The following is a 22,761-nucleotide window of genomic DNA, read 5'->3' on the forward strand; positions in this document are numbered from 1 at the left end:
CATTGCACTAATAGTAAAAAGCATATTTGTTACATAATCTATAATTCTAAAAATGGGTAAATTATATATTATAACAGAAAGTGAAGGGCCATATTAACCCTATGCACAAAGATGTAGCTGGCACAATAGAAGTACCTGTACCCAAGTATCTTTAGAGAACATTTAAAGGGACTTTTCACATTTGTATTACGGTATTTATTTATTATGCATTGGTAGTCTAACGCTATCACATTCCGCGGCATTTTACATATATTTTAATTGCTGTCCCCTATGGGGCTCACAATCTAGATTCCCTATCAATATGTCATTAAAGACTTAAAGGGAATCTGTCACCTATTTTTTGGTATATAAGCTGCGGCCACCACCATCAGGGGTTTATCTACAGCTTTCTGTAATGCTGTATGTGACGAACAGCCCACCGCCGTTCGTCCACTTACGGGCGACACTAACGGGAGTCCCGCTGCCACCAAAACGCGACGGACAGCGGACCCTGTGTCACCACTATGTCACAGTCCCACCACTGACACGGGTGTATCAGCGGACGGAGGGGCGTGACACAATGCCGGCACACGGCTATCACAGGCGCAGTGGGGCTTATCTTAGTTATCCCAACACTGGCACCATGTGACCAAAAATATCCAGCAAGCTAATCTCGCTCTACAATTTGCCGCAGGGGGAGTTTATTTTGGATGCCCCACCACTGCTATCAATCTTCCAAGTACTGCGGGGATTTATGTATATCCCACTTTCTCAGTTCCACTTTGGAACTCGCAGCTCTCCGGCGCCCCCCTTACCCTCAGGTCAGTCAGGGAACTGCACCTAGGATAATTAGTCGCCGGACGGGCTGCCTGTTGTGAACCGGCAATTAGGCTTCTGCAGTAAGGGAATTATCAATGCTGTGGCTGAAGCCCCTTACTCAGCAATATAAGACCCTTCTAGACTGCCAGCAAGCCGTAATAGCCGTACACAACGCGCTGCCACCAGTCACGGTTACTTAATTCACAGTGTTAAATTAAGAGGGTCCGTGGCAAACCCCTTGAATTAGTAGCGATTATCTATCAAAGGCGTATAGTTCGATTCTTAGAGCATGGAGACAGATCTAAATAATTTCATTTATTTTCCGAAAGAGGACAGTGATTACAGATAAAAGTTGCTATAAAATTGAGACATAAAATATGTACAGTACAGGTATAAAATAAAAGTGGAGAAAACAAAGAGATTACACTCACAGTTCCATATTGTTCCTTAGGCAGACCATGCGGCTAAGGTGGGTGGAGGCGGAGCTGCACTTCTCCGCTCATCTGGATCTTTCTAGCACGACGACTTGAGCTGTTCTGAGCTGGTTCTGCCAGGGAATGCCTTATAGACTTTCCTATGTGACATCACAGAGAGGTGCATTCTGGGTTGATCCCACCTCTCTTATCCAAGTTATGTTTTGGCTACAAAACTTAGATTAGCTATAACTTTATGGGAGAAGCTGGTATGGACTCATCAGTGGTATCATGTTTCCCAGCGTAATGAGCCCATCAAGAAAACATCAAACATCTATGCGATATGACCGTCCATTTGGGCGCAAATCATATCTCAGGTTCTGGACATCCGAGAGTTTTGCAACAGGCACCACAGCGAAGCTGGGTCTGCTCGGATCGCAGAAATATGATTTTTATATTTCTGCTGGGTATGGTTTTCGCGGGACAATCCCTTATTGTTTTATTCAAACTCCTGGTTTCAAACAAAGAGTTTAGTTCCCGCACTTTTTTTTCTCTTTCAGCTGAGAGAAGCCAAATGGTGTGAGGAAGATGGTCTAGCTAATTAACATTCCTGCTCTTCCAGAGGAAGTGGCAGGGTTGATAAAACCTGGGGGGAAAGAATTCCTACTACTGACAGTTTACAATGTCCTAGGATGGAGGATTTGTTAGCACATTGCAACAGAAAACATATCTTCGGGCATTGTACATCACACCTCCCCCCTTAAGAGGGCGCTAAGGAGGCATTACCTCTCGGTAATCTGCCATGCGCACCTCAGCGGGTTCGCCCCGGCGGGACAACCCATCGGCATTGCCGTTTTCACTGCCCTTCCTGTGTTTTACATTAAAATCGTACTGTTGAAGGGCAAGGCTCCAGCGGAGCAATCTTCCATTGGTTCCGGACACTGTGTGCAACCAGCTCAGAGGGTTGTGGTCGGTTACCACCGTGAAGGCGCGCCCGTACAGGTAGGGCTGCAAACGTTGCAGTGCCCACACCATGGCCAGACACTCCTTCTCGATGGTCGAGTATGCCACTTCCCTCGGCAGAAGTTTCCGGCTCAGGTACAACACGGGGTGCTCTTGGTTCCCCGAGTCGACCTGGCTAAGCACAGCACCGAGGCCAAACTCGCTGGCGTCGGTCTGTACCAGAAACGGGCGACTGCTGTCGACTGCTCTCAACACTGGAGAGTTGCACAGGGCTGCTTTCAAAGCTTGGAAAGCCGCCTCACAGTCATCTGTCCAGTTGACTGTTTGGGGTAGCCTCTGCTTGGTGAGGTCAGTCAAGGGTTTGGCAAGGGCGCTATAGTCCTGTACGAACCGCCTATAGTACCCTGCAGTGCCCAAGAAGGACTTCACCTGTTTCTTGGTCCTGGGGGTGGGCCAGGACACGATTGCGTCCACTTTTCCTGGCTCCGGACTCATGGAACCCCCGCCTACCCGGTGCCCCAGGTAGTGGACCTCGCGCATGCCTATCTGGCACTTCCCCGGCTTGATGGTCAGGCCTGCCTGGTGAAGACGCTTGAGCACCTCCTGGAGGTGCTGAAGGTGTTCCTCCCAGGTGGAACTGAAGATGGCAATATCGTCTAAGTACGCCACTGCGTACTCCTCCAGTCCCCGAAGCAGGTGGTTGACCATCCGCTGGAAAGTGGCAGGGGCATTCTTCATGCCGAAGGGCATGACCGTGGACTCGTACAGTCCAAAGGGGGTGATAAAGGCGGATTTCTCCTGCGCCTCAGGGCTCAGGGGAATCTGCCAGTATCCCCGACTCAAATCCATGATGGATATGTAGTTGGCGTTTGTCAACCGCTCGAGCAGATCCTCGATGCGCGGCATTGGGTGGGCATCAGAGGTTGTGATGGCGTTGAGCCCCCTGTAGTCCACGCAGAACCGGGTGGTTCGATCCTTTTTAGGAACGAGGACTACAGGTGAAGCCCACGCACCTTTTGACCGTCGAATCACTCCCAGCCTTAACATCTCATCGACCTCTCGGCGCATGACTTGTTGCACCGTTTCAGTGATCCGATAAGGTGTTCGCCGTAATGGGGCATGATTCCCGGTGTCCACCTCATGAACCGCTAACTCCGTCCTCCCAGGACGGTTGGTGAACACGGGCCGGAAGAGTTCCAGGGTGGCCATCAACTGCAACCGCTGGGACACGGTGAGCGAACCACTTATCTCCATGTCCTCAATGGATCCATTGGCCTTGGCCCGGGCCAGCATGTCCAGGAGGGAATCTTCCTCCCCATCCTCTGGCAGATTGCAGACCGGTAGGACGCAAGCTTCACGTTCGTAGTGCGCCTTCAGCATGTTGACGTGAAAGGCCTTGCGCCTACCCCGAGCATGGTCAAGCGTGACCACGTAGGTGACCGGGTTGAGCTGTTGGTGGACGACGTACGGGCCTTCCCAGGCTGCCTGAAGCTTATCCGTTGGTACCGGGACCAACACCCACACCTTTTGACCCACCTGGTAGGTCCGCTCCCGGGCGTTCTGGTCGTACCAGCGCTTCTGGTCAGCCTGAGCCTGCGTCATGTTGTCATGCACCAACTGCGTCAAGGTCTGCATCTTGTCACGGAAGCGCATGACATAATCCACGATGGACACTTCTGTGGGGTTTGGCTCATCTTCCCAGGATTCTCTTATCAACCCAAGGGGTCCCCGGACTCGCCTGCCATACAGGAGCTCGAAGGGGGAGAACCCGGTCGAGGCCTGCGGAACTTCTCTGTAAGCGAACAGCAGGTGTGGGAGGTACCGCTCCCAGTCGCGCCCTTGGGTCTCAACCAGTATGCGGAGCATCTGTTTGAGGGTACCGTTGAAACGTTCACACAAACCGTTAGTCTGTGGGTGATACGGACTCGATACCAGCTGCGTCACCTGCATTTTCTCACAGAGAGCCTCCATTAGGCGAGACATGAATTGGGGCCCTTGATCGGTAAGCATCTCCCTGGGAAATCCTACTCTCGAAAAGATGGTCACCAGTGCGTCAGCCACCTTATCTGCCCTGGTTGAAGACAGAGCTACTGCCTCTGGGTACCGGGTAGCGTAGTCTACCACGGTGAGAATGTATCGCTTTCCGGAGCTGCTGGGGACGGACAGCGGTCCTACAATGTCCACCGCGATTCTCTGGAAAGGCTCCTCTATCACCGGCAAAGGAATAAGGGGAGCCTTAAGAGCAGGCCCCGCCTTACCCACTTTTTGACAGGTGGCACAGGAGCGGCAGTAGTGTGTTACATCTGTCCCCATCTTGGGCCAATAGAAGTGTTGAGACAGCCGTGCCTTTGTTTTGCTGATCCCCAAGTGTCCAGCGAGTGGAATCTCATGGGCAATCCGCAACAACTCAGTTCTGAACTGATAGGGGACGACCAGCTGTCTTTCCCTCAACCACTCCTTTTTAGGATCTCCGGGTACTGTCTCCCGGTACAACCTTCCTCGTTCCCAGAACACCCTCTCCTTATCAGACTTGGAGGTGGGCGTCCCGGCGAGACCTCTCAATTTCTCCAGGCTGGCATCTGAGTGCAGAGCAGCCTGGAACTCCATGCTGGAGGCTGCCAGAAGTGACGTCAGGGTCCCCTCTTTACTGGGACCCTCTGGAACCGGCTCTGGGTTCACCTCTGGTTCAGTCTCTCCTGTAGCAGCAGAGGGTCCAGAAGACAGGGCGTTACCTGCGATCTGGGCACTCTGACTGCGTGTGACAGCTGCTATGTATGCTGTCTCCCTGGGGATTTCTGCAGACCCACCAGCTGGTGCTGCCCTGGGCTCTACCTCCCCATCCACCCCCAACACTTCAGGAGCAGTGCTACTTATGGGCCAGTTACCTTCCTCGGTGGCACTGGTCAGCTGCATGGCATTACCTTCCTCATGGTCCCCATGCACCTCCCCATTTCCTTGAGCACCGTTGCTTACTCCTGCCAGGGGTTCCTCAGCCGTCTCACTCCGCAGAGTGACGGGGCTGAGCACTTCGGTACCTGTGGACACATCTACCGCTTCAAAGAAAGGGTTAACGGGTTCAGTCGGCACAGATACATCAACATCATCATCATCCTTCCTAGGAGAAGAATGGTTATCAGTTTGCTTTGGTACATTCACATCAGCATCAGCATCGTACCTGGGGAAAGAATGGTTGTTAGTTGCATCATTACTCATCAAGGCATTAGCAGGTAACACATTCAGTTTCCCATCATCAACATCATCAGGGTTAACGTTACCCTTATTATCAGTTTGGGGAAGGGTGTCAGGGACATAGTATGCAACCATCCTCCCCAAGTCAGTCCCCAATAAAACATCAGTGGGCAAATTTTCAGACACTCCCACCTCCCTCAACCCGCTCCCGGCACCCCAGTCAAGAAAAACTCGTGCCACTGGCAAGGGACAACGGGTGCCTCCAATCCCGGTGACAGTCAGGGTTTTCCCCTCAACAAACTCTTCAGGGGCCGCCAGTCCAGGACGGATGAGGGTTCGTTCAGCCCCGGTGTCCTTGAGGCCTGTAGCAAGACGGGCCCCCACCTGAACAGGTTGAACGTTGTCGTCAGCCCTCCCAACCACACCTCCCACCAAAAGAACAGAGGCATTGGGCCCGGGGGCCTTGGCTGGGGGGTTCTTCGGCCTGTTCGGACAGGTGTAAAAGAAGTGACCAGGCCGCTGGCAGTGGTGACACAGGCGACTGTCAGTAGCCGGCCTGTTGTTGGCAACAGGGACAGGGCCTCCGGAGGGACGGCTAGCTGGGGCATTGGGGTTGGTTGCTGGCTTACCCCCTTTCCAGCTGGTGGCGACTGGCCTCCGCGTCTCGGGCTTCCGGTTGGCCTCGTGGTTGTCGGCGATCTGCGCCGCTTTGTCCGCGTTCGTTGGTTCGCGGTCCAGGATGAACTGTCGGACCTCAGCTGGGCAGAGATGCAGGAACTGGTCTTTGATCATCAGGTCCCGTAGCTGCTCAAAGGTTTCAACGGACAGTCCATGGATCCACTGGTCAAAGTGGGTCCTGAGTCCTTGCACCACATCACTGTAGCTATCGTGTGGGCCACGTTGGAGGTGTCGGAACTTCTTTCGGTATACCTCAGGTGTCAGCCGGTATTTGGCGATCAGCGCCTGCTTTATGGCGTCATAGTCGTCATCGGCTTCTGGCGGAAGAGAAGCAAATGCCTCCAGGGCTTTGCCTTTTAGCCCTGGGGTCAAGTACCTTGCCCATTGGTCTCTAGGCAGCTGGTACTGTCTGCAGGCTTTCTCAAAGGCTCGCAGAAATGTGTCCAAGTCCCCATCCTTTTCCATCACGGGAAAATGCTCTGGCCGGGGTTTAGGAGTCTGGACGCTGCTGGGCTCACTGCTTCGGGCTGTGGGGGCATTCCCACCCCGCTGGAGTACCTCCAGTTCATGGGCCCTCTGCGCCTCCCTCTCGGCTCGCTGCTCTGCTCTCTCAGCCTCCGCTCGGCGCTCAGCTCTCTCAGCCTGGGCTTGACGCTCGGCTTGGGCCTCCTGCCGATATTGCTGGATCAGCCTCACCCGCCCATCACTGTCTTCGGCGGGGAGTGCGTCCAAGGCCATTTGCAGATAGGGGTCCACCCCGTCCTGGTTGAATGTGGGGCCAGCGCTCAGGAGTGGAGCCTCTGCTGCAGCCCCATTGCAACTTGGGCCAACTTCTGCGCTCGCTGGATTCTGGTCGTTGTCCAGCTGCACTAGAGCCGCGATCATTTGAGCTCTGTTTTTGTTCGTGGCGTCAAGGCCTTGGTACGTGCATAACCCAGCAAGAACTTCCTTTGTCTGCCGGTTGTACCAAGGTTCTCCTTTTGCCGCCATGGTTGCCAAATAAAAGATAGAAAAAGAAAAACGAAGAAATGGGAGGGAATACTTGCAAGTACACACTAATGTCTCAGGACTAGTAACCACTGAGTCTGTTCTCCAAAACCTATGATGCAGGATTCCCGCAGGAACCGTGCAGGTTTTTAGTGAGAGGAATGATTGCTCAAACCAAATCACTAATGCTCTAGGATTATCCCACCGCGCTGCCACCAATATGTGACGAACAGCCCACCGCCGTTCGTCCACTTACGGGCGACACTAACGGGAGTCCCGCTGCCACCAAAACGCGACGGACAGCGGACCCTGTGTCACCACTATGTCACAGTCCCACCACTGACACGGGTGTATCAGCGGACGGAGGGGCGTGACACAATGCCGGCACACGGCTATCACAGGCGCAGTGGGGCTTATCTTAGTTATCCCAACACTGGCACCATGTGACCAAAAATATCCAGCAAGCTAATCTCGCTCTACAATTTGCCGCAGGGGGAGTTTAATTTGGATGCCCCACCACTGCTATCAATCTTCCAAGTACTGCGGGGATTTATGTATATCCCACTTTCTCAGTTCCACTTTGGAACTCGCAGCTCTCCGGCGCCCCCCTTACCCTCAGGTCAGTCAGGGAACTGCACCTAGGATAATTAGTCGCCGGACGGGCTGCCTGTTGTGAACCGGCAATTAGGCTTCTGCAGTAAGGGAATTATCAATGCTGTGGCTGAAGCCCCTTACTCAGCAATATAAGACCCTTCTAGACTGCCAGCAAGCCGTAATAGCCGTACACAACGCGCTGCCACCAGTCACGGTTACTTAATTCACAGTGTTAAATTAAGAGGGTCCGTGGCAAACCCCTTGAATTAGTAGCGATTATCTATCAAAGGCGTATAGTTCGATTCTTAGAGCATGGAGACAGATCTAAATAATTTCATTTATTTTCCGAAAGAGGACAGTGATTACAGATAAAAGTTGCTATAAAATTGAGACATAAAATATGTACAGTACAGGTATAAAATAAAAGTGGAGAAAACAAAGAGATTACACTCACAGTTCCATATTGTTCCTTAGGCAGACCATGCGGCTAAGGTGGGTGGAGGCGGAGCTGCACTTCTCCGCTCATCTGGATCTTTCTAGCACGACGACTTGAGCTGTTCTGAGCTGGTTCTGCCAGGGAATGCCTTATAGACTTTCCTATGTGACATCACAGAGAGGTGCATTCTGGGTTGATCCCACCTCTCTTATCCAAGTTATGTTTTGGCTACAAAACTTAGATTAGCTATAACTTTATGGGAGAAGCTGGTATGGACTCATCAGTGGTATCATGTTTCCCAGCGTAATGAGCCCATCAAGAAAACATCAAACATCTATGCGATATGACCGTCCATTTGGGCGCAAATCATATCTCAGGTTCTGGACATCCGAGAGTTTTGCAACAGGCACCACAGCGAAGCTGGGTCTGCTCGGATCGCAGAAATATGATTTTTATATTTCTGCTGGGTATGGTTTTCGCGGGACAATCCCTTATTGTTTTATTCAAACTCCTGGTTTCAAACAAAGAGTTTAGTTCCCGCACTTTTTTTTCTCTTTCAGCTGAGAGAAGCCAAATGGTGTGAGGAAGATGGTCTAGCTAATTAACATTCCTGCTCTTCCAGAGGAAGTGGCAGGGTTGATAAAACCTGGGGGGAAAGAATTCCTACTACTGACAGTTTACAATGTCCTAGGATGGAGGATTTGTTAGCACATTGCAACAGAAAACATATCTTCGGGCATTGTACATCACACTGTAGATAAGCCTCCGATGTAACCTGAAAGATAAGAAAAAAGAGTTAAGGCCCCGTCACACTAAGCAAGATCGCTAGCGATATCGCGTAGGCGTCACCGATTTTGTGACGCAGCAGCGATATTGCTAGTGATACTTACCTACAACCGGCTCCTCCGCTGGTTATCGCTGATCGCGCGCGCGAGAACGTCCTGGGCCGTTTCTCGTCGGCCACTTCCTGCTGGGCTTCCTGCTGGCACCCTCGAGCGACGCGTGGACACGGGCGGGAGGACTTCTTCATCGCTGCGTCTGACAGGTAAGTAACGACCGCCGACCGCTACTGCATCGCTGGTGAGATCTGCCTGTTTGGCAGCTCACTAGCGACCATTTAGCGATGCACCAGCGATCCTAACCGGGTCGTATCATGGTCGGGATCGCTGGTGCATCGCTAAATGTGACGGTACCTTTAGATTATACTCACTCAGAGGCGGTCTGGTTCAGGTCCGGAGGGTGTCGCGGTCCGGTCCGGCGCCTCCCATCTTGTTGCGATGACGTCCTCTTCTTTGCTTCTCGTCGCGGTGCAGGCGCACTGCTCTGCCCTGTTGAGGGCAGAGCAGAGTACTGCAGTGCGGAGGCACTGGACCTCTTCCGGCACCTGTGCACTGCAGTACTTTGCTCTGCCCTCAACAGGGCAGAGCAGTGCGCCTGCACTCGAGCCGCAATGGGAAGCAAAGAAGAGGACGTCATCGCTACAAGATGGGAGGCGCCGGACTGGACCACGACACTCTCCGGGCCCGAACAGGACCGCCCCTGAGTGAGTATAATCTAACTCGTTTTTCTTCTATTTCAGGTTACATCGGGGCTTATCTACAGATTGGTCGCATCATGCAAACATGCAGCCTGCCATTTAGATGTAGCAGTGCTGGAGCCATCGTGGGATAAATGGATTAGCAGCATCTCTGCGGAAAATGAGGAATATTGTTGTTTGTTTTTTTTTTACCTCTTTTGCAGATGACGAGGGCATCGGGGCAATGTGCGAGGTCATAAGAATGGTTTAATTAAAATTACTAAAGGAATCTGTATCATTCTTTCAATTGAAGGACTTTTTTCTGGATGTCTGTGTTTTTATACAATATGACTATGGGGTTAGTAATGGGGGTGTCTTATTGACGCCTCTCCATTCACCTCGGGGCTTGATGTCACCTGACAATACAAAGGTGACATCAAACCCCCCTACTATCACCCCACTTAAAGATGCGCATTTTCTGTGGTGGCTGAGAGCTGAAGTTTTTATTTTTGTGGGGGTGGAGTATCCATATCCCCTTCCTAGGCTATTAATTTCTCCCCCAGCTGTCTGCATGGCCTTTGCTGGTTATTTATTATAGGGGGACTCCACGTCATTTTTTTTAGAGGTCCCCTATTTTAATAGCCAGTAAAGGCTAAGTATACAGCTGTGAGCTGATATTAATAGCCTGGAAAGCTCCATGGGTATCACCCCCTTCCAATCTATAAACATCAGCCCCTAGTCATCAGCTTTCCCTCTGCTGGTTATGACAATTGCATCGGAGCCCACGCCATTTTTTTCAGAAAAATAATCTTTTATTAATTAAATACATGAACAGTAAGCTGCACACACACCGCACTAATATATATATACAGTTTTATAAAAATCAGCTTCTCTACATGTCTGACAGCCATTCCAGTGTCAGTTGAATTCCAACAGAGTACTCCTCATTCTTCTTAATGTGCTTCTGATTAGGTGATCACCTGAACCAAATATTATTTAACGAGGGAAAGTATAAAAAACCCTGCTGTGGTGCTCACAGTCCTCTTGCAATAGGACAAGCTGGATGGCAAAACAAGTGCTAGTGATATCCCAAAGTAATAGGAATGAAAAAATAACTTTTAACCATGCCAAAGGAGCTGAAAAGAAAAGTCTTGAGTGAGGAAAAAAGGGCTCAATTCTGGCTTTACTAGCAGAGGGATACAGTGAGCATCATGTTGCCTCCATCCTTAAAATTTCTAAGACGGCAGTCCATTACAACAAGGTCAAGCAGCAGACTTTGGGGACAACAAAGCTACAGAATGGCAGAGGGTGAAAATGACTCCCCACTGACCGGGATAGCCGTCATCTTAGTCGAATGTCACTCAGCAACCGCAGGATAACACCAAGGGACCTACAAAAGGAATGGCAAATGGCAGCTGGGATGAAGTGCACGGCAAGAACAGTGCGTAACAGGCTCCTAGACGCAGGGCTCAAGTCATATAAAGCTAGAAAAAAGCCTTTCATCAATGAGAAGCAAAGGAGAGCCAGGCTGAAGTTTTCCAAAGACCATAAGGATTGGACCATAGAGGACTGGAGTAAGGTAATCTTCTCTGATGAGTCTAATGTTCAGCTTTGCCTAACACCTGGTCGACTAATGGTTAGATGGAGACGTGGAGAGGCGTACAAGCCACAGTGTCTTGCACCCGCTGTGAAATTTGGTGGACGATCGGTGAGGATCTGAGGATGCTTCAGCAAGGCTGGAATTTGACAGGTTAATCTTTGCGAAGGACATATGAATCAAGCCGCATACAAGGCTACCTGGAAAAACAGTTGATTCCTTCTGCTCAGGCAATGTTCCCCAACTCTGAGGACTGGTTTTGCCAGCAGGACAATGCGCTATGCCACACAGCTAGGTCAATCAATGTGTGGATGAAGGACCACCACATCAAATCCCTGTCATGGCCAGCCCAATATGCAGACCTGAACCCCAATGAAAACCTCTGGAATGTAATCAGGAGGAAGATGGATAGTCACAAGCCATCAAAGAAGAACTGCTTACATGTTTGTACCAGGAGTGGCATAAGGTCACCCAGAAACAGTGTGAAAGACTAGTGGAAAGCAGCCAAGACGCATGTATCCTGTGATTAAAAATCATGGTTATTCCACAAAATATTGATTCCTGTACTCTTCCTGAGATAAAACATTAGTATTGTTGTTTCTAGATGATTATGAACTTGTTTTCTTAGCATTATTTGAGGTCTGCAAGCACTGCATTTTTTTTGTTATTTTGACCATTTCTCATTTTCTGAAAATAAATCGAAAATTTAGTGCTTGGAAATTTGAAGACGTCAGTTTATAGAATAAAAGAGCAATTTACATTTTTACTAAAAAATATAGCTATAAAGAGAAAAATCTGACAAAGTGAAAATTTTGCAGTGGTCTCCTAATTTTTGCCAGAGCTGTATATACAGTATCTATGTATTCTATGTGTATATACCTATTCAATTTATTCTATTCTAACCTGTCACTCTGATTTTACTGTATGCGGCACATGAATTGCCGGCTTTTACAAGGAGATTGGTGTGTAAAAATCGGACCGCACTCGCATGGTCCGAGTCCTGTGTGATTTTTTTTTTTTTTTCTCGCACCCATTGACTTCTATTGCGGGATCCGATCCGATTTCCAATTACAATCGCAGCATGCTGGAAAAAAACACGCAGATGAACACACAATCATAGAATAACATTGGTCCGAATGTAATTTGATTTTTAGATTTTTAATTGGATTGCATTTGTCCGATTTCATCGCAAGTGAGAATGAGCCCTTATACTGAAACTTTTTCCACAAAAATGTATTTTATTCATTGAAATGCCCAGTGTTTGTATACACACGAGTCTAGTGGGTGTTGCTATTCAGTGATGAACAGTCTTCCTTGTATGACTGTGCTAGCAGAGGTGACTGTCAAATACCGAGTAGGACCACCCACTGGACTCATATTTTTGTCTTAGAAATCCCTGATGTTTGTATGTATATAGATTATACTGAATATTTTCCAGCAAATCTATATATCAGTCTGCTCAACTTCTCCTTCTCTAGATCATGCTGTCCATAGATTGGACTTCATGAACAATGTGACAGGTTCCCTTTAAATGTATTTAGTATGCTCCAATGCTACCCCTGGTGGTAGATCTGTATCAGAAAACAAAGTTCTCACCGCTTTGACAATATATTTGAAAATTTTCACAAAATGTTGGACTAATGCAGTGCTGGAGAACCTTTTTTCTGCCAAGGACCATTTGGATATTTATACTATCATAGGCTGCCATACAAAGCTATCAGCTGAAAATTTATCCTGTGTAAGGTCAAACATTTAATTAACTCCCCCATAATGTGATGGATAGAGCTGCTTCTCTTTGGTGCAGCTGTGATGTTAGGTTGTATGGATGATGTTGCTACTTTCAACTGCTTTTCTTGGGCGATCTGAAGCTCAGTCCTCTGTTTATGATGATAAGTTTTGTAAAGAACTTGCATCAGTAAGTGGGAGGTCTGCAGTATACATCACATAGGAGACACTGAGACTGCTGTATATACATCACATAGGAGACACTGAGACTGCTGTATATACATCACATAGGAGACACTGAGACTGCTGTATATACACTCACTGGCCACTTTATTAGGTACACCTGTCCAACTGTGTGTTAAGACTTAATTTCTAATCAGCCAATCACATGGCGGCAACTCAGTGCATTTAGGCATGTAGACATGGTCAAGACAATCTCCTGCAGTTCAAACCGAGCATCAGTATGGGGAAGAAAGGTGATTTGAGTGCCTTTGAACGTGGCATGATTGTTGGTGCCAGAAGGGCTGGTCTGAGTATTTCAGAAACTGCTGATCTACTGGGATTTTCACGCACAACCATCTCTAGGGTTTACAGAGAATGGTCCGAAAAAGAAAAAAAATCCAGTGAGCGGCAGTTCTGTGGCCGGAAATGCCTTGTTGATGCCAGAGGTCAGAGGAGAATGGGCAGACTGGTTCGAGCTGATAGAAAGGCAACAGTGACTCAAATTGCCACCCGTTACAACCAAGGTAGGCAGAAGAGCATCTCTGAACGCACAGTGCGTCGAACTTTGAGGCAGATGGGCTACAGCAGCAGAAGACCACACCGGGTACCACTCCTCTCAGCTAAGAACAGGAAACTGAGGCTACAATTTGCACAAGCTCATCGAAATTGGACAGTAGAAGATTGGAAAAACGTTGCCTGGTCTGATGAGTCTCGATTTCTGCTGCGACATTCAGATGGTAGGGTCAGAATTTGGCGTAAACAACATGAAAGCATGGATCCATCCTGCCTTGTATCAACGGTTCAGGCTGGTGGTGGTGGTGTCATGGTGTGGGGAATTTTTTCTTGGCACTCTTTGGGCCCCTTGGTACCAATTGAGCATCGTTGCAACGCCACAGCCTACCTGAGTATTGTTGCTGACCATGTCCATCCCTTTATGACCACAATGTACCCAACATCTGATGGCTACTTTCAGCAGGATAATGCGCCATGTCATAAAGCTCGAATCATCTCAGATTGGTTTCTTGAACATGACAATGAGTTCACTGTACTCAAATGGCCTCCTCAGTCACCAGATCTCAATCCAATAGAGCATCTTTGGGATGTGGTGGAACGGGAGATTCGCATCAGGGATGTGCAGCCGACAAATCTGCGCCAACTGTGTGATGCCATCATGTCAATATGGTCCAAAATCTCTGAGGAATGCTTCCAGCACCTTGTTGAATCTCTGCCACGAAGAATTGAGGCAGTTCTGAAGGCAAAAGGGGGTCCAACCCCTTACTAGCATGGTGTACCTAATAAAGTGGCCAGTGAGTGTACATCACATAGGAGACACTGAGACTGCTGTGTATACATCAGATAGGAAACACTGAGACTGCTGTGTATACATCACAACAGCGTTCAGGAGTAAAGGGAGCGTGCATGTGCTCGCAATCTATGGATGGATTTAAAAGGCTGGCACGCTATCGAAAACAGGACTGGCAGCGGAAGCACTGGGGTCCCTGGGAATCTGCTCAGGGGCTGGAGAAAATAATATTGTGGTCCATTTACGGCCCTTGGGCTGAAGGTTCCCTGCCAATGGACTAAAGTGTTGGGTAAAAATATTCACAGGACCCTAGTTCAGCAGCCACATCCCGTTATCCATGGCCATTGGGCTAGAGGCCTGTGAACTTCTTACCTGCCGGAATCCCTGGTGCTACTTCTGATTTGAAGGCCTGGCATGACGTAATCATCGCAGTATGATGCACGCATGACATTGCTGCAGATTCTCAAACAAACGTTAAACCTGCAGTTTGTTTCCTTTTTAACAACATATTTAATTATTACATTATCTTTTCTAGATCTTCTGTGCAGAACAGCTTTACTGACAGAGTCCATGAAATGAGCCAGGTGCAAAGCAGACCCTTCTCCAAAGCCGACACTTACCCTCACTCTGACGGCGAGTGGACTCCAGGACAAAGGTTTGTGCATCACACTGCGATTATCACACCGTTTGTGAAGTGGAGGAGGCAAAGGAGAGTAACTCTGTAGAGGATCAGACTACAGAGATTGTTTGTAGTCTGTTACCATGGAGACACATAACTCTGCATAGGAGCTGTAGACAAAAAAACGGAACAAGTTTATAATCAAGTAGTGTTTGCTGTGTTGCAACATAGTCCTGCTCTAAGCTGTAATGTGGATGGGATTGCATCCAGTGTAGGAAGACGTAGGAAAAACTAAAGAAAGCTTCCTGCAAAAGATCCTCATTGACTGATGCCCATACGCATCAGATTATTGACAGATACCACAGATAACACTATACTCTATTCACACCCAAAGCTGCGATCAATATTCTGTTGATGGCCACAGTCCTTCTTGGTGATGCTGCCTGACACTTCTACAACAAGCTGATTTATGTATTATTTGGGGCACCTTGGCGCCCTGCGCTGTGTGTGACTTCAGCCGAGCATACAGTTTAGCCCTATGGCTCTCACAACCGCCGCACGAATTTGCACATATCTATGAAGAAGGGGTACTAAGAAGTTGCAGGACATGTTAAAGGGAATCTGTCACCCATTTTTAGTGATATCATGTAAAGATATCATTCAATTGTGTGTCACATAAGGATTCTATTAGTACTTTTGATTCCCCCTGACCCCGTACCTTTGATGCATAAATAACTTTTTTATATCGGTTGAGATGTATGTAAATCGTCGCGGTGCAGTCTAGTCCGACGGGCGGGGCTTATTAGCCTTCTCCCCTCCCCCATCCTGTCTTGCTCTATGAATTTCTTCTTTCTTCTTTCTGCGTTCACATAGTGTTGTCGCGCTTGTGCATTGAAAAGGCCTCTGGCGCTTGCGCAGTATGGTTTGTCCAACTGTGGGTACTGCGCATGCGCCGGTATTTTTCAGCATGCATCCGGTGTCCAGGAAGAGTGTCCTGCATGTGAAGACTTCCAGGGCATAGATCGCGCTGAAAAATACCAGCGCATGCGCAGGACCGATTATATGCTTTGCCCACAGTTGGGCAAAGCATACTGTGCAAGCGCCGGCGGCCTTTTCAATGCGCAAGCGTGGAAAAACTACCACATCTGTGATATTCACAAATGAAGTTAAGTTCAGCAAGTCGAGGGGGGGCGAATAAGCCCCGCCCATAGGACCGGACCGCAGCGATTTACATACGTCTCAACCAAGATAAAGAAGGCATTTATGCATCAAAGGTGCGGGGTCAGGGGGAATCAAAAGTCCTAATAGAATCCTTATGTGACACACAATTGAATGATATCTTTACATGATATCACTAAAAATGGGTGACAGATTCCATTTAACATATCACCAGATGGTTCACTGTGTGATTTTTAAGGATGGAATAAAGGTTATGTTTTATCCTTATTTTCTCTGGTGCCTCGGAATCTTAGATTTTCTGCAGTAATATATTTTTCAATCCAAGAGATATATGGATTTTCATTTTTTTTTTTTTTTAGTAAGGGAACAAAAATACCTATGTTACAGTATAGTGCACGGTCGTAGACCTCATTGACGCCTCAGTTTTTCACGTACAAGTTCTCGGTTTTTTTTTTCACGGATGGCGTTCGTATGCATATAAGTTTAAGGAGCTGTTCACATGTCTGTGATTTTTTGCAGAACAATTGGTCTGTTCAAATTCGCAAAGACATGTCTGATATTGATTCAAGTAACAGATCAAACTCAACAAAGAAAGTCTATGGGTCCGTAAGAAAAATCGGACCGCACTTGGATGCCATCTTTTTGCTCTTTTTCGCTGACTGATAGGAAATATTTAAGATCCTTTTATTTGTCATCATTTTTCTCTTTTGAAAATCAGTGATGAAATTTGTTCTGTTGTTCTTGTATGTCAAAAAATCTGACATGAATGAGGCCTTAAAGTGTACTTGTCCTTTCCAACAAAACATGGCCATAATCCCCACAAGATGTTAAAACAACACTCTTGCGTTTTTTCTGATTTTTATGTCACTGCCGCTATCGCTAAGGTCCTGCCCCTATTAATATAGTAACCATTTGCTGTCTTCTTCTGTCCTCTGATCGTCTTCTGCCGGCTGTGACCTGCCGGATCAGGTCAGAGTCAGAATGAGCCACTCGTAGACTTACACTGAGAGCTTGGGACTGTTAGCTCCAACTTCCAGCACACCTCAGGAGCTGGGGTCACATGATGATGGCGGAGCGGCGCTGGGAAGAGCAGAAGACGGCAGCTGATAAGTAGATTACTAGAGGCAGGGAACTTGCATTAGTGACATCGCTCAGGTGATGAAATAAAAAAAAAACCGGTGGAGTGGTGCTTTTGGTGCACATACCAGTCTTGTATTCTCTGGATCTTTCCTAATTATCATGCTTTATAATTTTCTACTGTTTTTCAGCGGCTGATTACTCTTCATTAGCATTTCTGCCAGCACTTTCAGAGCTGGAAGTTTCTTTCCCTCATTTCTCAGAATTCATTGCTCAACTATTGTCCAGTGACATGCCTGCACTGAACTAAAATTCTGCTTCTCTGTTGAGACTATGCAGTTTGGCAGACAGGAGACCAAGAGCAGGAGGAAGTTATATTGTGAAAAAAAAATATACTGCATCAGTCTCCATGATGTAATTTTTTCAGGCTCTATTACAGTTTTTAATTAATTCTCATTAACGTCTCATTCATTTTCCTGAAATCCATCTTGGTATCTCTGCTGGAGACTGATTGCGCTTGACAACAGGCAGCAGACAGTAAGTTAGAAGAGAAGTGCAAGCAAGCTGCCAGCTCCTTGTAGTTAATGTTTGGGGTGTAGACAACATAATGTTGACATAAAGGGATTTGCAGATTGTCACTTTATCACCTGAGATCACTTTTTCTGATAGTGAAGAGATCAATTAGATTGTGTCCGATCCTGCAGATATCAGCTCTCTATCATCCATGTATGGTGTAATCTATAGAGTCACTGCAGCATTTGCCACAATGCACCACAGCATGATGTATAATGGAGGAGTAATGGAGGAACATCACTAAAGCGAACATGTCAGATGTGGAGACAGATCTTCTTTAAAAGCCGAGCAATACTTGAAGATATTGTGATGTTCTTAAGGACACATTTCCAGCCCATAAATACCACCGTACACTGCACATTATTGATACATCATACGGCCAGGCTGACTGATCTCGGCAGCTCCCTCGTATGACATGGATGAAGAGACACATTTTCTTTTTTGCTTGATCAGATCTGTTTCTCTATCTGGGTGTAATGTACAAGATGAAGACATGTGCTTCTCCCAGGAACTCATCGAAAACCCATTAATGAATGAGATTCTGTCCTCTTCCTGGAAAAATAACGGCGGCGGACGCCTTCCCCATGATTCATCCAGAATTCCGAGCCCATTCTCCAAGATAAATCAGCCTGGGATTGAATTACTGAGGGTCACTACATCTATAAAAGCCTCTGTGAATAACTTACAGGGAGATTTACTCGGCACTACTATAAAGATTAATATCACATACCCTACAGATGTATCAATGGCCGTGTCCCATCCCAGTCACCGCGGCCAGAAGTAATGGAACTGCTGGTCTGGAGGAAAACAACACTGCACACTCTACCTTCAGAGGAAGATTGTGTACCGATCTATCCATATCTAGGTATCTATCTAGTCCTCAAGATGAAAGCAGCACACCAAAAGAAATCCAGTCAAAGTGCTATTTCAAGCTTGAGAAAGGTCCACAACTCCCAGGACCGGAACGTCGCTGTATGGGCAACCTGCCAGATGGGCTAATAAATAGCACTTTGACTGGATTTCTTTTGGTGTGCTGCTTTCATCTTGAGGACTATGTTTGAGGTTTGGTATATGCCTGGAAGCCTTGCACCCGCATTGTTCAATTTTTGTGCTGCTTTTTCCCTTTTTTCATATCTATCTATCTATCCCATATCTATCTATCTATCTATCTATCTATCTATCTATCTATCTATCTATCTATCTATCTATCTATCTATCTATCTCATATCTATCTATGTATCTATATAGCTATCTATTAGCTATCTATTATCTATCTATCATCTTTCTATCTATCTATTATCTTTATATCTATGTATCTATATCTCTATATATCTATCTATCTCATATCTATATATCTCATATCTATCTATGTGTCTATCTCAAATCTATCTTTCTATTATCTATCTATCTATCTATCTCATATCTATCTATCTAGCTATCATCTGTTTCATATCTGTTTATCTATATAACAAATACTTCTTATCCTTGGATTTCTCTATCTATCTATCTATCTATCTGTCTGTCTGTCTGTCTGTCTGTCTGTCTGTCTGTCTGTCTCTCAGTTTAAGGAATACAAAATGTCATTAGTTGTCTACTAGTTTGATACTGGTCCCATTACCACACTGGTGCACATCACTGGTGGATACAGACATAAGAGGCCCCTGTTCAGTAACAATATATGGGCCCTTTACAGCCCATTAGTTAGTCCATCCTCAGGCACAACTCCAGCTGCATTGATGGTGGACATGGGCCCGTTTACCTCCTGGCCAACGGCACAGGTTGCACCAATGCTATGTCCACCTCTGTTGCGGGTCCTACACCTGATGCCGCACTGCATGTAGATGGTGCACTGAGGTGTCTTGTTCCATTCACCATTCAAATATGGCTGCTGGTGGAGATGATAAGGACCCCGCAGCTCCGTGCACTATAGGGGCAGATGTGGGGTCCTGCGGCTCAGCTCTTATTGAAGAGAATATTTATTTTACTCGTATATAGCGCCATCATATTCTGTATTGCTTTACAGAGAATAGGAGGTGATGTGATGCGTATTTGTCTATGAACACCTTAAATTGCTGCAATATTTGTAGTATTTCACTTTCTCCCTTTTTTTCAGTCCTCCAGGTTCCCGTTCCGGAACTCCCAAAAGTGACTCTGAATTAGTCAGCAAATCGCAGGAGAGGGGAAAGGCCCCTAGTGAGCTCCCAATGCACTGGGCTTGGGGAGAATTACCTCAGGCTACCAAGGTAAAGTGGTCACGTCTACAGGAGGATCCTCCAGCCTTGCATACTGTCATTGCTTATACGTACAGCCAGGGGGCGCCAGACACCAGGGCCTGACACACAGTTCATCCATGGCAGGGACAAGTCTCTTAGTTTTCTATGAAAAGAAACCCGAGGAAAACACTTGCAGGCTCCACCATCTTATTCTAAAGGACTTTTCTGAGGTGTCAGCATATTGGGATGAAGAAGGGAATCCATAATGTGAAGTTGAAAACAGGATTTTAGATTAGGTTATTGCTCCTGTGCACATATAAGATCAGACAAGATATAAACTTGTCTCAAATCCCCCTTAAATCAGCGCCTAAATTACCCAACTGGTGTACTGGTGGCACCTATTATACTCCAGGTTCACCTGCTCGGCTCGGGTGTCTACACAATGGCCGCTGGTGGAGGAGCAGGTGCCCAGACCCCTCAATCAACCTCATCCAAATTGCTATTTGGTTTCTCAGTGTCTTTCAGTTGGAGGCGCCTGATGGAGAAGTCTTTACCCCATTTTAAATATGTGTCAGGATTTTAGTTGCCGAAACTTGGCCATCGATGCCGAACCAAAAGAATTTATCGACTATCAGATCCTGCAAAAACTCTGGGCCAAACCGATCCGCAGAGGTATTTCTAATAACCTCAGGGTCTGGAAGAGAGGAAGGAGGACACATGGATTCAAAGCTCTCCACAAAGAGAAATCTCTCTGTGTCTTGCTCTATCCCCACTTCGGGAAGGATTTCTACAAGACTTTGGAGGCGATTGTGGGAATTTTTGTCCAATCATCCAGAAGAGCATTTGTGAGGGCAGACCCTGATGTTGGAGGAAATAGTCGGGATCACAAGTTCATCTCAAAAGTGTTGGCTGGGGTTAAGGTCAGGGCTCTGGTATAGAAGAACTTGAACTGGCTGCACAAACTCCATAATCCATGTCTTCATGGACTTCGCTTTGTGCACAGGGTACAATCATGGGGTGACTGAGAAAGGGCCTTCCCCAAACTGTTCCAATATAGAAGTGTCCAAAATGTCTTATGGTGAAGCAATAAAGGGAAACTGACAGCTGATGTATGCCGCCCAAACTACAAGCAGAATGTGCCAGCCACTGGCGGTATGATTTCATCCAGGTATGATTGACTCTGAAACAATATGGTGTTTCAAAGAAAAACATACTTTAATAGCCGCTAGCAACCAAGACCATATGGGAGACTGGAGAAAAAAGCATGTCCCCTGTGGCTTCTTCCCGCCTTCTCTTCTTGAGTGATGATGCAGGGTCGGATGTTATAGACCGGGGGAAGGTGCAGGACCGGATGTTATACATCGGGGGAAGGTGCAGGGCCGGATGTTATACTCCGTGGGAAGGTGCAGGGCCGGATGTTACACATCGGGGGAAGGTGCAGGACCGGATGTTATACACCGGGGAAAGGTGCAGGACCGGATGTTATACACCGGGGGAAGGTGCAGGACCGGATGTTATACACCGGGGGAGGGTGCAGGACCGGATGTTATACACCGGGGGAAGGTGCAGGGCCGGATGATGTTATACACCGGGGGGAAGGTGCAGGGCCGGATGTTATACACCGGGGGAAGGTGCAGGGCCGGATGATGTTATACACTGGGGGGGAAGATGCAGGGCCGGATGTTATACACCGGGGGGGGAAGGTGCAGGGCCGGATGTTATACACCGGGGGGGAAGGTGCAGGGCCGGATGTTATACACCGGGGGAAGGTGCAGGGCCGGATGTTTTCCCCCGGGGGAAGGTGCAGGGCCGGATGTTATACACCGGGGGAAGGTGCAGGGCCGGATGATGTTATACACCGGGGGAAGGTGCAGGGCCGGATGATGTTATACACCGGGGGAAGGTGCAGGGCCGGATGTTATACACCGGGGGAAGGTGCAGGGCCGGATGATGTTATACACCAGGGGAAGGTGCAGGGCCGGATGTTATACACCGGGGGAAGGTGCGGGGCCAGATGTTATACACCGGGGGCATTGAGGGTGTGTAGGGAGGGTGAATTAAGCAAAACATTGAAGCATAAGGAATTTCCAAGTGTACAAACCAGACAACAGTCACTAATAAATTCCTCCAGCACTCCTTCACAAAGCCAACTACTCCCACTCCTATGTCTTGCAGCAATTGCTAACTCAGACAAGGACTTGGTAATCGAGCCCAGATTTTATAGGGGAAAAGTAGTGGCTAACCGAGCACAGCTGAAAGCAGGAATTTCCAACATGGCCGATTAACTCCTGTTCTGCTGAGAGAAATAAACCCGTTTAAAGGGAATCTGTCACCCCTTTTTTGAGATATCATATAATGATATCATTCAATTGTGTGTCACATAAGGATTCTCTTAGTACTTTTGCTTCCCCCTGACCCCGCACCTTTCATGCATAAATACCTTTTTTATATCGGTTCAGATGTATGTAAACTGCCGCTGTCCGGTCCGATGGGCGGGGCTTATTCACCTGCTCCCCCCTCCCTGTCTTGCTCTACACAAGAAGAAATGCGTAGAGCAAGACAGGGAGGGGGGGAGCAGGTGAATAAGCCCCGCCCAGCGGACCGGACAGCAGCAGTTTACATACATCTGAACCGATATATAAAAAGGTATTTATGCATGAAAGGTGCGGGGTCAGGGGG

At 47.6% G+C, this 22,761-nt stretch overlaps 1 protein-coding gene across 3 annotated transcripts in view; it reads left to right on the top strand.

The window, feature by feature from the left end:
• Positions 1 to 22,761, top strand: part of LPIN1 (lipin 1) — a 291,411-nt gene that overhangs the window by 208,240 nt on the left and 60,410 nt on the right. For all 3 annotated transcript variants that reach the window (XM_073568241.1, XM_073568239.1, XM_073568240.1), the window contains exons 5-6: positions 14,957 to 15,076; positions 19,983 to 20,112. In XM_073568241.1, coding sequence (XP_073424342.1) covers positions 14,957 to 15,076; positions 19,983 to 20,112 — 250 coding nt within the window. The remainder of the gene's footprint in view (positions 1 to 14,956; positions 15,077 to 19,982; positions 20,113 to 22,761) is intronic.

This window comes from Dendrobates tinctorius, unplaced genomic scaffold (assembly GCF_039654945.1).
Source record: "Dendrobates tinctorius isolate UK_male_01 unplaced genomic scaffold, ASM3965494v1 ptg000021l, whole genome shotgun sequence".
Taxonomy (NCBI): Eukaryota; Metazoa; Chordata; class Amphibia; order Anura; family Dendrobatidae; genus Dendrobates; species Dendrobates tinctorius.